Below are 15,524 nucleotides of genomic sequence, written 5' to 3' on the forward strand. Positions count from 1 at the left end.
TTTATTCTCAATTCTGTTCTTTTATCTTGTACTGCCTGGACCATTTGGAATGAAATGGTCTGTATGGATGGGATGCAAGATAATGTTTTACCTATCTCAGCACATGTGACAATAATAAACCAATTCTCCAGTCGCGGGGGCAGTGCGACTCACAAGGTAAAGATTCCCGATGAAAGGTTTTAACCTGAAATGTTGGAATTGGAGCTTTATGTGCTGGAGCTTTTGAGAAGCATCAAGTTAGGTAAGTCACTGGGACCGAATGAGATCTACTGTAGGAAGTGAAGGAGGAGCCTCTAGCCATGAGTACTGGAGGATTGGAGGGATGCAGATGCTGTTCCCTTGTTCAAGAAAGGGAGTAGAGATAACCCAGGAAATTATAGACCAGTAAGTCTTACTTCAGTAGTGGGCAAATTGTTGGACAAGATCCTGAGAGGTAAGACATATGAGCATTTGGAGAGACATAACCTGATTAGGAATAGTCAGCAATGCTTTGTCAAGGTCATGCTTTATGCACCTGATTGAATTCTTTGAAGAAATAACAAAAGACATCAATGAAGATAGAGCAGTGGATGCAGTGTATATGGATCTCAGTAAGGCATTTGATAAGGTTCCCCATGCAAGGCTCATTCAGAAAGTAAGGAGGCATGGGATCCAAGGAGACCTAGCTTTGTGGATCCAGAATTGGCTGGCTCACAGAAGGTAAAGAACGGCTGCAGATGGTTCATATTCTGCATGGAGGTCAGTGACCAGTGGTGTTTTGCAGGGACCTGTTCTGGGATCTCCCCCCACCTTTGTGATTTTTATAAATGACCTGGATGAAGAAGTATAAGGGCGAGTTAGTAAATTTGCTGATGACACATAGGTTGGGGTGTTGTGGATAGTGTGGAGGGCTGTCAGAGGTTACAGTGGTACATGGGTAAGATGCAGAACCAGGCTGAGAAGTGGCAGATGGAGTTCAACCCAGATAAGTGTGAAGTGCAAACACGAGGAATTCTGCAGATGCTGGAAATTCAAGCAACATTCATCAAAGTTGCTGGTGAATGCAGCAGGCCAGGCAGCATCTCTAGGAAGAGGTACAGTCAACGCTTCAGGCCGAGACCCTTCGTCAGGTCTAACTGAAAGAAGAGCTAGTAAGAGATTTGAAAGTGGGAGGGGGAGGGGGAGTTCCAAAATGATAGGAGAAGACAGGAGGGGGAGGGATGGAGCCAAGAGCTGGACAGGTGATTGGCAAAAGGGATATGAGAGGATCATGGGACAGGAGGCCTAGGGAGAAAGAAAAGGGGGAGGGGGGGAAACCCAGAGGATGGGCAAGGGGTATAGTCAGATCCATTATTTACATACACACATTCTTTCTCTCTCTCTCCTTTTTCTCCCTCTGTCCCTCTGACTATACCCCTTGCCCATCCTCTGGGTTTCCCCCCCGCCTCCCCCTTTTCCTAGACCAGTGAGTCTTATTTCAGCAGTGGGCAAATTGTTGGAGAAGATCCTGAGAGGTAAGACATATGAGCATTTGGAGAGACATAATCTGATTAAGAATAGTCAGCAATGCTTTGTCAAGAGAGAGTGCAGAGGAGATTTACAAGGATGTTGCCTGGATCAGAGAGCATGCCTTATGAGAATAGGTTGAGTGAACTTAACCTTTTCTCCTTGGAGTGATGGAGGATGAGAGGTGACCTGACAGAGGTGTATAAGATGATGAGATGCATTGATCGTGTGGATAGCCAGAGGCTTTTTTTCAGTACTGAAATGGCTAACACGAAGGGGCAAAGTTTTAAGGTTCTTGGAAGGAGGTACAGAGGGGATGTCAGGGGTAAGTTCTTCACGCAGCGACTGGTGGGTGCGTGGAATGCACTGCCAGCAACGGTAGTAGAGGTGGATACAATAGAGTCTTTTAAGAGCCTCTTAGATAGGTGCATGGAGCTTAGAAAAATCCAAGGGCTTAATGGTAGGGAAATTCTAGGCAGCTTCTAGAGTAGGTTGCATGGTCGGCACAACATTGTGGGCCAAAGGGCCTGTAACGTGCTGTAGATTTCTATGTTCGATGTTGACAAATCTTTTCTTCCTTCAGATGTGGTTTAAGCAAATGAGTTCCTCCAGCATTGTATGTGTAGCTCCAGATTTCTGCATCTGCCATCTCCTGTGTCCCCAGGGAGAGACTTAAATCAGGTTAGGACAACAAGATCATGGGTGAGGGGGGTACAGTTCCCTGAACTCCAAGCCTGGACTCGGAAAGACTACAATACCAATTTGGAGTACTGTCTGCAGTTCCGGTCACCTACCTACAGGAAAGGTATCAATAAGATTGAGAGAGAACAGAGAAAATTTACAAGGATGCTGCTGGGACTGGAGGACTGGAGTTATAAAGAAAGGTTGAATAGGTTAGGACTTTATTCCGTCGAGCATAGGAGAATGAGGGGAGATTTAAACTTTATACTTTATTGTCGCCAAACAATTGGTACTAGAACGTACAATAATCACAGTGATATTTGATTCTGCGCTTCACACTCCCTGGATTACAAATATTAAATACTAAAAATATTAAAAATAGTTAAAGCAAGTAAATATTAAAAACTTAAATTATAAATCATAAATAGAAAATAGAGAAGGAAAATAGTGCAAAAAAAAAGCGAGAGGCAGGTCCGGATATTTGGAGGGTACGGCCCAGATCCGGGTCAGGATCCGTTCAGCAGTCTTATCACAGTTGGAAAGAAGCTGTTCCCAAATCTGGCTGTACGAGTCTTCCAGCTCCTGAGCCTTCTCCCGGAGGGAAGAGGGACAAAAAGTGTGTTGGCTGGGTGGGTCGTGTCCTTGATTATCCTGGAAGCACTGCTCCGACAGCGTGCGGTGTAAAGTGAGTCCACGGACGGAAGATTGGTTTGTGTGATGTGCTGCGTCGTGTTCACGATCTTCTGCAGCTTCTTCCGGTCTTGGACAGGACAACTTCCATACCAGGTTGTGATGCACCCTAGGAGAATGCTTTCTATGGTGCATCTATAAAAATTAGTGAGGTTTTTAGTAGAAGTATACAAAATTATGAGGGGTATAGAGAGGGTAAATGGCGGCAGGCTTTTCAGCTGAGGTTGTGTGAGACTAGAACTACAGGTGATGGGTTAAGAGTGAAAGGTGAAATATTTAATGGGAACCTGAGGGGAAAGTTCTTCACTGAAAGAGTGGTGCAATTGTGGAACAAGCGGCCAGTGGAAATGATTGATGCAGGTTCGATAGCAACACTTAAGGGAAGTTCGGATAATTACATGGATGTGAAGGGTAAGGAGAGCTATGGTCTGGGTGTGGACCGATGGGACAAGGAAGAATAATAGTTTGTCACAAACTAGGTGGACTGAAAGATCTGTTTCTGTGCTCTAACGCTCTGACTCTAAGACAACAGTAAACACGATGGCCTTACCTGCAGGAATACAAGAATGTTGGTCCTCACCAAGTTTGTAGGTCAGAGCACAAGTACATCTCACACCTTTCTCAGGGTCTCTTTTGCAGTAATGGTGGCATCCTCCGTTAGCCAAATTGCAGAGTTTTAAAGGTTCTGCATAGACACAATAAACGCTCAGCAAACTGCAGCCTTTGTGTGTGGAAGTGGGGTCCTTTAACAATCAGATAACATTTCCAAAAAACAAAACTATATGAAATATTATTCTAAAGTGAGATTAACTTTATTTGTCACATTTACTTTGAAACATCAAAACTTACAGTATGTGGCCACTTTATTAGTTACACCTGCTCGTTAATGTGATCTAAGTGTCTTTGACCATGGAATGATTGTTAGTGCTGGACAGGGTGTTTTGAGTATCTCAGAAACTGCTGATCTCCTGGGATTTTCACACACAACATTCTTTAGAGTTTACAGAGGCTGGCGTAAAAAAACAAAAAAAGACAGTGAGCAGCAGTTCTGTGGGTGAAGACACATTGTTAATGAGAGGTCAAAGGAGAACAACCAGACTGGATCAAGCTGACAGGAAGGTGACTGTAACTCAAGTAACCACACATTACAACAGTGGTGTGCAGAAAAGCATTTCTGAATGCACAACCTGTTGAATCTTGAAGTGGATGGGCGACAGCAGCAGAAGACCATGAACATACAGTGGCCACTTTATTGGGTACAGCGGAAGGACTTAGATTAGGAGAATGGACAAGGAAGTGCCAATGAAATACAATCTTGGAAAATGCATGGTCATGCATGTTTGCTGTAGAAATAACTGTGCAGATTATTTTCTAAATGGGGAGAAAATACCAAAATCTGAGATGCAAAGGGACTTGGAAGTCCTTGTGCTGAGCACCCTAAAGGTTAACTTGCAGTTTGAGTCTGCGGTGAGGAAGGCAAATGCAATGTTTGCATTCATTTGATATAAAAGCAGGGATGTGATACTGAGGCTTTATAAGGCCCCGATGAGGCCTCACCTTGAGTATTGTGAACAGTTTTGGGCCTCTCATCTTAGAAAACATGTGCTGACATTGGTGAGGGTTCAGAGGAGGTACACAAGGATGATTCTGGGAATGAAAGGTGCCCCTCAGCTATTTGGAGTACTTCGCCATGTCTTCAACCTGAGCCTGAGTCTCCAGAGGGTTCCTGTGTTGTGGAAGACATCCTGCCTCGTCCCTGTGCCAAAGACGTCGCGCCCCAGCGGCCTCAAAGACTACAGACCAGTGGCATTGACCTCCCACATCATGAAGACCCTGGAGAGACTTGTTCTGGAGCTGCTCCGGCCTATGGTCAGGCCACACTTAGATCCCCTCCAGTTCGCCAACCAGCCCTGACCAGGAGTTGAGGATGCCATCGTCTACCTGTGAACCGTGTCTACGCCCACCTGGACAAGCCAGCGAGCACTGTGAAGGTCATGTTTTTTGACTTCTCCAGTGCGTTCAACACCATCTGCCCTGCTCTGCTGGGGGAGAAGCTGACAGCGATGCAGGTGGATGCTTTCCTGGTGTCATGGATTCTTGATTACCTGACTGGCAGACCACAGTACGTGTGCTTGCAACACTGTGTGTCCGACAGAGTGATCAGCAGCACTGGGGCTCCACAGGGGACTGTCTTGTCTCCCTTTCTCTTCACCATTTACACCTCCGACTTCAACGACTGCACAGAGTCTTGTCATCTTCAGAAGTTTTCGGATGACTCTGCCATAGTTGGATGCATCAGCAAGGGAGATGAGGCTGAGTACAGGGCTATGATAGGAAACTTTGTCACATGGTGTGAGCAGAATTATCTGCAGCTTAATGTGAAAAAGACTAAGGAGCTGGTGGTAGACCTGAGGAGAGCTAAGGTACCTGTGACCCCTGTTTCCATCCAAGGGGTCAGTGTGGACATGGTGGAGGATTACAGATACCTGGGGATACGAATTGACAACAAACTGGACTGGTCAAAGAACACTGAGGCTGTCTACAAGAAGGGTCAGAGCCATCTCTACTTCCTAAGGAGACTGAGGTCCTTTAACATCTGCCGGACGATGCTGAGGCTGTTCTACAAGTCTGTGATGGCCAGTGCTATCATGTTTGCTGTTGTGTGCTGGGCCAGCAGGCTGAGGGTAGCAGACACCAACAGAATCAACAAACTCATTCGTGAGGCCAGTGATGTTGTGGGGATGGAACTGGACTCTCTGACGGTGGTGTCTGAAAAGAGGATGCTGTCCAAGTTGCATGCCATCTTGGACAATGTCTCCCATCCACTACATAATGTACTGGTTGGGCACAGGAGTACATTCAGCCAGAGACTCATTCCACTGAGATGCAACACAGAGCGTCATAGGAAGTCATTCCTGCCCGTGGCCATCAAACTTTACAAATCCTCCCTTAGAGGGTCAGACACCCTGAGTCAATAGGCTGGTCCTGGACTTATTTCCTGGCATAATTTACATATTACTATTTAACTATTTATGGTTTTATTACTATTTATTATTTATGGTGCAACTGTAATGAAAACCAATTTCCCCCAGGATCAATAAAGTATGGCTATGACTATGACTCTCATACAAAGAATGTTTGATGGCTCTGGGTCTGTTCTCGCAGGAGTTTAGAAGGATGAGTGGAGATCTGTTTGAGATCTCTCCAATGTTGAAAGGCCTAGACAGAGTAAGTGTGGAAAGGATATTTCCCATGGTGGGGTAGTCTAAGACAAGAGGTCATCACGTCAGGATAGAGAGGCACCCATTTAAAACAGAGATGCAGAGAAATTTCTTTAGCCAGAGGGTAGTGAATTTGTGGAATTGTTACCACAGGCAGCTGTGGATTTCAGCTGGTTGGAGGTCGGAGATTGATAGATTCTTGATTGGACACGACATCAAAGATTATGGGGAGAAGGCCAGGGAATGCGATTGAGAAGGGGCAAACAAAGGATCATCCTTGATTGAACGGCAGAGCACACTCAATGGGAAAAATGGCATAATTCTTCTCCTCTGTCTTACGGTCTAATAAAATGGCCACTGAGCATGTAGTGAAATGTGTCATTTGCATCAACCATGAACATGACCCGAGGATGGGCTGGGGTCAGCCCACAAGTGTCTGGCGCCAACATAACACGCCCACAGCTTACTAACCCTAACTTAATCACCTTTGAATTGTGGGGGAAAACAGAGCACTCGGAGGAAATGCACGTGGTCACAGGGAGACAATACAAACTGCTTGCAGGAATTGAACCCTGAATGCTGATCTTGTCAATCATTACATTAACTACTAAGCTACCATGCTACCCATGCTCAGGCAGTAATGTAATGCACAGATGGACCTCCCCAAGGATGGGAAGGTGCAATGAAAATGCAAGTTTGCAACCTTTCACTAAGAGAATTGGACTCAATATTCATCTTTTCATTTGTACTGCTTCAATGTACTTTTGAAGGATATAATCTCTCCAGATAGCATACAAACAAAAGATTAACTCTTTTTGTCACATTCACATTAAACATCAAAACATACAGTGAAATGTAATGTTTGTATCATATCAAATCTGTGAAGATGGTGCTGGGGGCAGCCTGTAATTGTGGAGCAGAGGGATCTGGGGGTACATGTCCACAGATCCCTGAAAGTTGCCTCACAGGTAGATAGGGTAGTTAAGAAAGCTTATGGGGTGTTAGCTTTCATAAGTCGAGGGATAGAGTTTAAGAGTCGCGGTGTAATGATGCAGCTCTATAAAACTATGGTTAGGCCACACTTGGAGTACTGTGTCCAGTTCTGGTCGCCTCACTATAGGAAGGATGTGGAAGCATTGGAAAGGGTACGGAGGAGATTTACCAGAATGCTGCCTGGTTTAGAGAGTATGCATTATGATCAGAGATTAAGGGAGCTAGGGCTTTACTCTCTGGAGAGAAGGAGGATGAGAGGAGACATGATAGAGGTGTACAAGATAATAAGAGGAATAGATAGGGTGGATAGCTAATGCCTCTTCCCCAGGGCACCACTGCTCAATACAAGAGGACATGGCTTTAACGTAAGGGGTGAGAAGTTCAAGGGGGATATTAGAGGATGGTTTTTTTACTCAGAGAGTGGTTGGTGCGTGGAATGCACTGCCTGAGTCAGTGGTGGAGGCAGATACACTCGTGAAGTTTTAGAGACTACTAGACAGGTATATGGAGGAATTTAAGGTGGGGGCTTATATGGGAGGCAGGATTTGAGGGTCGGCACAACATTGTGGGCCGAAGGGCCCGTACTGTGCTGTACTATTCTATGTTCTATGTCTCTGGTGGCAGCGTAGCATTCCCACAACACATTAACCCTAACAAGGACATCCTTGGACTGTGGGAGGAAACCGGAGCACCCGGAGAAAATCCAAATGGCCACGGGGAGAATGTACTAACTCCTGACAGACAGTGGTGGGAATTGAACCCCATTTGCTGATGTTATAAAGCAGTGGTTCCCAACCACTGGGCCATGGACTGGTGCTGGGCCGCAAAGCATGTGAGGAAACGATATGATTTAGCAATATGAGTCAGCTTCACCTTTCCTCATTCCCTGTCACACCCACTGAGAGCTTGAATGCATGCGAGGTCATTACGCACACGTTATCCATGTCAGCGCGGGAAGGAGATCACCTCCTCGAGCTTGCAAATGACGGTGGGCTGAAAAATATGTTTGACATAACATCTCTGCTGGCATTCCGGATCAAAGTCAAGGCTGAATATCCTGAGATAGCCACGAAAGCGCTGAAAACGTTGCTTCCACTTCCAACATTTCTCTGCAATGAATGCAACGAAAACTAAACTGCGGAATAGACTGGACATAAGGAACCCCATTCGAGTATCGCTGTCTCCCATCACCCCTCGATAGGACCGTCTTGTTGCAGGGAAACAAGCCCAGGGCTCCCACTGATTCAGCGATATTGGTGTGTTGCAATGATTTTATATGTTCATACGGGGAAAATATGTGCTGTGTGTTTAATATCCAAATGTTACTTAAAATGTTATGATGTTATTGACTTATATAACTATATAGCAATTACAGCACGGAAACAGGTGATCTCAGCCCTTCTAGTCCGTGCTGAACGCAACTCTCACCTCGTCCCACCGACCTGCACTCGGCCCATAACCCTCCATTCCTCTCCTGTCCATATACCTATCCAATTTTTCATTGTGATAATATCGAACCTGCCTCTACCACCTCTACTGGAAGTTCGCTCAACATTTACTTCAAGCTCCCCTGTCCTCCCCTGATAATTGACTTATCACTATATTCATGCGAGGAAAATATGCGCTGTGTGTATGATATTAAATTTGTTAGATAACCCTTTTAGAAACGAAATTGTGTGTTTTAACCACTTATCACCTATATTCCAGTCATGATTAACAACACCCCCCCCGAACAGAATCACCAAAAATGATTTGTAGAAAAAAAATCGGCACGTACACGCACGCGCAAGTCACGCATGCACACTGGTGCCTGCGCAATGCTTCATGGTGTCTGTAGTCTTACTCAGGGTAAACACAACATATTTGACTGCTACTCTTGTCCGTTGGCAACCGTAACCCACCCTCCCCACCCCCGGGTCGGCCTGTCCGCAAGAATATTGTCAATATGAAACCGGTCCGCGGGGCAAAAAAGGTTGGGGACCCCTGTTATAAAGCAATTATTCTAACCACTACACTACCATGTGTTGGATTCAGATGGTGTTGAAGCAAAGTTCTTTCGGAAGTCAAGGAAGAAGCAAAAAACTTGTTGCTTCACGGTCGTTTTATTAAGTGTTAATAGAACAAAGAGAGTTGGAGATGGACAGGAGTCTAGTAGTGAAGAACAAAGAATGGAAAAACACTAAAAAGAAGATGGTGGCCTTCTTATACCATAGAAAAGAAAAATTTCATTCAAATTTGTAGGTAAAAATTGACCAATCATATAGTCCCTATTCAAATAATGCTATATCAAGAGAAGCTTCCAGAATCAGACGAAGAACTGTTACTACAAGGGGACACATTGAACAAGTGCATATACATACTGTGACCACAAGGAAACATATGAAACAGTTATAGCAGTTATACAAAAATACGAGCAGCATAAATGGTTAAACTCAAAGTTCAAAGTTTATTGTCAAAGTACGTATACGTCACTGCAAAGAAAATTATAATTATACTGTCTAATCTAACATGTGCCATCCACATGTGGCAGCACTAAATCAATGACCAATTGTGCTCTTTCAAAGTTCAAAGTAAATGCATTATCAATGTACATGTCACCATATGCAACCCTGAGATTCGTTTCCTTGTGGGCACACTCATAAAGTCCAAGAAACAGAGAAGAATCAATAAAAGGCCACAACTATCAGGATGAGCAAACAACCAATGTGCAAAAGGCGAGATAGCTCTCTTTACCTCTCTCACAGTTCATCCCTTCGAAACCTGGTGGGCACAAGCAGTAATAGGAAGAAATCCCATCTTTGCATTTAGCTTGGTTTAGGCAAGGATTGGACTCACATTGGTTTCCATCTGAAAATGAAGCAGCTTAATCTTAATAAGGTAGAAACCATTCAAGATCACCAATTTCTGCAACCTACAGAACCTACAAAGGTACAGCAACATGCTGGGTGGGATTTACAATGAAAGGAGATGGACTTCCTGACAGACATACAACTACACTCAATAAAAGTTGCTGGTGAACGCAGCAGGTCAGGCAGCATCTCTAGGAAGAGGTGCTGCCTGGCCTGCTGCGTTCACCAGCGACTTTTATTGAGTTTTGCTTGAATTTCCAGCATCTGCAGAATTCCTGTTGTTTGCAACTACACTCAATGGCTACTTTATTAGGTACACTTAGACACCTGCTTGTTAATGCAAATATCTAATCAACCAATCATGTGGCAGCAACTCAATGCATAAAAGCATGCAGATATGGTCAAGGAATTAAGTTATTGTTCAGATCAAACATCAGAATGGAGAAGAAATGTGATCTAAGTGCCCTTGACCGTGGAACGGCTGTTGTTGCCGGTCAATTTGAGTATCTCAGAAACTGCTGATCCCCTGAGATTTTTGTGCACAACAGTCTCGAGAGTTTATAGAGAACGGTGCAAAAAAAAAACAAGGATTGTCCAGAGAGTGGCAGTTCTGTGGATGAAAACGCCTTGTTAGAGAGGTTGGAGGACAAAGGCCAGACAGGTTCAAGCTGACGGGAAGGCGACATAACCACGCATTACAACAGTGGTGTACAGAAGAGCACCTGTGAACACACAACACGTTGAACCTTGAAGTGGGTGGGCTACAGCAGCAGGAGATCACAAACAACCAGTCAGTGGCCATTTTATTAGGTACAGGAGGTATGTCTGCAAGGACACTTTTCAATCATGTTGAAGAATGAGATGCATTAGTAGATCCTGAGACCGCAAACAGCACAGATCACGAATGACTGAGGATTGATAGGATTGACATCTCCCTGACTTTTCTGCTCTAGGTGGGAAACCACTACTGGCTGAACACCTCCCACTTTTCTCCAGAGTTGGGAGTGAGGGTTTGAAGATACGAGCCACTGGCAGAAGCCACCAGACATCTGATGAGGCAAAACAGCAGATTCTGATTTCTAAATAAAATGGACTCATACTCATAATCTACCTCCTTATTGAACATTGAACAGTACAGACCCTTCTGCCCAGAAAGTTGTGCTGACCTTTCAGCTTACTCCTTGATCAATCTAACTCTTCCCTCCTACATAGCCCTGCATTTTTCTATCATCCATTTGCCCATGAAAGAATTTCATAAATGCCCCAATATTATCTGCCTCTACCACCAACCCCATCAGTGTATTCCACAACCCACCACTCTGTGTGTGAAAACCCTACTCCTGACATCCCTAGTATCCTTTCCTCCAATCACTTCAAAATTATGCTATTGCACAAAGTCATAAAATCGCAGAACACTACAGCACAGAAACAGGTCCTGCAGCCCGTCTAGGCCATGCTGAACTATTAATCCCTGCAGCCCATCTAGGCCATGCTGAACTATAATCTGCCTAGTCCCATCAGACTGCACCTGGGCCACAGCCCTCCCATCCACATACCTATCCAAATGTCTCTTAAAGGTTGAAATCGAACCCTCATCCACCATTTGCACTGGCAGCTCATTCCATACTCTCACCACTCTCTGAGTGAAGTTAGAAGCTGGCATCTGATATCAGCCATTTCCACTGGGAAAAGGTCTCTGGCTGTCCACTTTACTCTCCTCTATTAAATCATCTCCCATCCTCCTTCACTCCAAAGATCAAAGCCTTAGCTCATTTACCCTATGCTCATAGGACACAAGGTTATGGTTTTCATCTTACTGTCTACCGGCATTGCACCTTCTCTGTAAATGTTGTACCTTATTCTGCAGCTTATTACTGTTTTGCCTTGTACTATCTCAATGAGCTGATGTGATGAAATGACCTGTAAGGATGGCATGCTTTGTACCTCAGTCCATTTAAGAGACTACTAGACAAGGTATATGGAGGAATTTAAGGTGGGGGGTTATATGGGAGGCAGGGATTGAGGGTCGGCACAAAAATATGGGCCGAAGGGCCTGTACTGTGCTGTACTATTCTATGTTCTATGTGACAATAATAAACCGATTCATCTCATATCGAACTTTAATATTAGGACAGGATAATATAAATACAAACCAGTACATGTTTAATTAAGACGTGATTAAGTTAAAACTTACCTACATATTGGTTCCAAAATTCAATCTGTAAGAAATAAAAAAAGAAAATTAATTATGCATCTACACTCAGTGGCCACTTTATTAGGTACACCTGTATAGCTGCTTGTTAATACAAATATCCAATCAGCCAATCATGTGGCAGCAACTCAATGCATAGAAGTATGCAGACATAGTCAAAAACTTCAGTTTTGTTCAAACTAAACATCATAATAAGAAACAAATGTAATCTAAGTGACTTTCTCTGTGGAATGATGGTTGGCGCCAGATGGGGTGGTTTGAGTATAGCAGAGTTTGCATTTTGTTGTATGATTGTTTGTGGTTTTTGTATTGCTATATTTATGCTCTATTCTTGGTTGGTCTGGCTGTAACAAAACCCAATTTCCCTCGGGATCAATAAAGTATATCTATCTATCTATCTAAAGTTTCCAAGGAGACCAAGAAGATGTGAAGAGTTACAGATGCAGGTGGAAAGTGACTGAGCCAAAGGAAATAGAATGGATTTGCGTATGAGGACATGTATTCAGTGGGGCAGGAGCAGGCTGAGACAATGAGCCTACCCAGAGAGTCAGGCTTGTGGATCTTGGGTAGAGAGTAGAAACGAGCAATGTGGGGTAACGGAACTATGAACTTGGAGGCAGTGGATGGGAGTTCTCCAGAGTTGATGAGGTCAGTGATAATGTCGGAGACAGACTGTCAGAGTGGCGTCCTCTTCAAGTGGTAGGTAAGAGGAGCTGTCTAAGAGCTGCCACCTGGCCTCAGCAAGGTCGAGATCAGCCCACCACACCGAAGCACCATCCCCTTTGTCTGGGGGTTTGATGGTGAGGTTGGGATTGGTGTGGAGAGAGTAGAGGGCAGTACCTTCAGAGGGAGTAAGGTTCAAGGACAAGAGGGGAGTGCCGAAATCAAGATGGTTGATGGCTCGTCAGCAATTACAGATGAAAAGTTCTAGAATAGGCAGAGAACCTGAGGAGGGTGCCCAAGAAAAGGAGGAGGGTTGCAGATGGGAGAAAGGGTTATGGGTGCAGGGTGGGAAACTTTGAGGTGATGGGCTACAGCAGCAGAAGAGCATGAACTTACACCCAGTGGCCACTTTATGAGATACCTCCTGGACCTAATAAAATGATCACTATGTGAATGTAGAATCAGAAAAAACTATGGATAAATTACTCAGCTGAAGGACTGTATTTCCAGCTTGTTTTCTCTGGCGTGTCAGACACTGAGGGGAGATGTGATAGAGGTTTCCAAGATGATAAGAGACATAGATAGGATGGACAGAGAGCATCTGTTTCCCAGGGTTGAAATGTCTAACGCCAGAGGGCATGCATTGAAGGTGAGAGGGGATAGGTTCAAGGGGGTCATGAGGGGTAAGTTTTTTTTACTCGGTGAGTCATGGAATGTGTTGCCTGGTATGGCGGTAGAGGCAGATAGGTTAGAGATAGGTTTTAAGAAATGTTTAGATAGGCACATGGTGTAAGGAAGGTGGAAGGCTATGGACATGGTGAAGGTAGGAGGGATTGATGGTTGAGTGTTTTTGATTTGCTTTTTAGCTGGTTCAGCACAACACTGTGAGCCAAATGGCCTGTTCCTGTGCTGTACGTTCTATGTTCTATCCTAGTAAGTTCAGCAAAATAGTGCAGGCCGAAGGATCTGTTCCAGTCCTATACTATTCTCTGTTCAACGTTTTCTTGAAGGAGCCCTTTTGGCCAATCACAATCATGCTGGTGAGAAACAAACTTTAGGACATTCAGGCATAGCTCTGAAAGTCATGGCTCTCTGAGTGTTAATTGCACAGGACAACAAAGAACCTGCTTCCTGAATACTTTTGGGCGTATCATATGGATTTTGGGTGTATCATACGGATTTTGGGTGTATCATACGGATTTTGGGTGTATCATACGGATTTCGGGTGTATCGTACGGATTTTGGGCTGCTGATCATGAAAGTCACCATTAAATTTTTCTATCACAAACCAGTTTGTAAAATTGCCTATATTTGTTATTTCAATTTATAATTCAAGTCTTAATAACTGATGCCAAAATTAAGGAAGACATTTTTGTTGGTCCACAAATCAAACAGGTTATCAATGACAGGCAATTTGAAGAATTTCTAGTGGGACCGGAGAAAATCACATAGAAAACACTCAAGGATGTTGAAGAAAATTTTCTTGGCAACTACAGAGCACCAAACTACGTGCAGCTGGTTGACAGCATGCTTCAAGCGTACAAAACCATGAAGTACAACATATCACTAAAGATTCATTTTCTGCATTCCTGTTTAAACATCTTCCCTTCAGATCTTTGCTTATTTGTTGTCCAGTGTTATCAGAACTGACTCGGGTGCCTCTCGGTATGTTACGATAAAGATTGGCTTTATTTGTTACATGAACAGCAAAACATCAAACTATGCAGTGAAATGCATCGTTTATGTCTAATTAAATCAGCAAGGATTATGCTGGGGGCAGCCTGCAAGTGTCTCCACACATTCAATGCCCATAACCTCTACGCCTTTGGAATGATGGAGGAGACTGGAGCAGCCAGTGGAAACTCATGCAATCACAGGGAGCACGTACAAATCCCATACAGACAGCAGAGGGAATTGAACCCCAAATGGTGACTGCTGGCACTGTAGATCATTGCATTAACTGCCATGCCGCTATGCCACTATGCCATCCCCATTGTTTTGTGTACTGCCAGCACAACAAAGACTACATTCTATAGAGGTTGTATTGAGAGCATCCTGAGCAGCTGCATCACTGCCTGGTTCAGAAATTACCATCTCGGATTGCAAGACCCTGCAGCGGATAGTGAGGTCAGCTGAGAAGATCATCGGGGTTTCTCTTCCCACCATTAGAGACATTTACACCATACGCTGCATCCGTAAAGCTAACAGCATTATGAAGGACACCACGCACCCCTCATATGAACTCTTCTCCCTCCTGCCATCTGGCAAAAGGCACCGAAGTATTCGGACTCTCACGACCAGACTATGTAACAGTTTCTTCCCCCAAGCCATCAGACTCCTCAATACCTAGAGCCTGGACTGACGCCAACCTTCTGCCCTCTACTGTGCCTATTGTCTTGTTTATTATTTATTGTAATGCCTGCACTGTTTTGTGCACTTTATGCAGTCCTGGGGAGGTCTGTAGTCTAGTGTAGTTTTGTGTTGTTTTACGTAGTTCAGTGTAGTTTTTGTATTGTTCATGTAGCACCATGGTCCTGAAAAACGTTGTGTCGTTTTTACTGTGTATTGTACCAGCAGTTACGGTCAAAATGACAATAAAAAGTGACTTGACTTGACTTGAAGAGGTTATGATTCCCAAGAGTATTCTATCTTTCCTGGGATTGAAGCAGCTACCAGCAGGAAGATTATGAGACAGGTTGAAAGAGTCAGGTGTGATGTGCCAGGGACAAT

At 44.3% G+C, this 15,524-nt stretch overlaps 1 protein-coding gene across 1 annotated transcript in view; it reads right to left on the reverse strand.

The window, feature by feature from the left end:
• The window catches only part of LOC140204605 (coagulation factor IX-like), a 38,783-nt gene that overhangs the window by 12,282 nt on the left and 10,977 nt on the right, over positions 1-15,524 (reverse strand). The window contains exons 3-5 of the mRNA XM_072271329.1: positions 12,114-12,138; positions 9,804-9,917; positions 3,407-3,541 (exon numbers count right to left, since the gene is read on the reverse strand). Of these exons, the coding sequence (XP_072127430.1) occupies positions 3,407-3,541; positions 9,804-9,917; positions 12,114-12,138 (274 nt within the window). The remainder of the gene's footprint in view (positions 1-3,406; positions 3,542-9,803; positions 9,918-12,113; positions 12,139-15,524) is intronic.

The sequence above is a fragment of the Mobula birostris genome, chromosome 10, assembly GCF_030028105.1.
Source record: "Mobula birostris isolate sMobBir1 chromosome 10, sMobBir1.hap1, whole genome shotgun sequence".
Lineage (NCBI taxonomy): Eukaryota > Metazoa > Chordata > Chondrichthyes > Myliobatiformes > Myliobatidae > Mobula > Mobula birostris.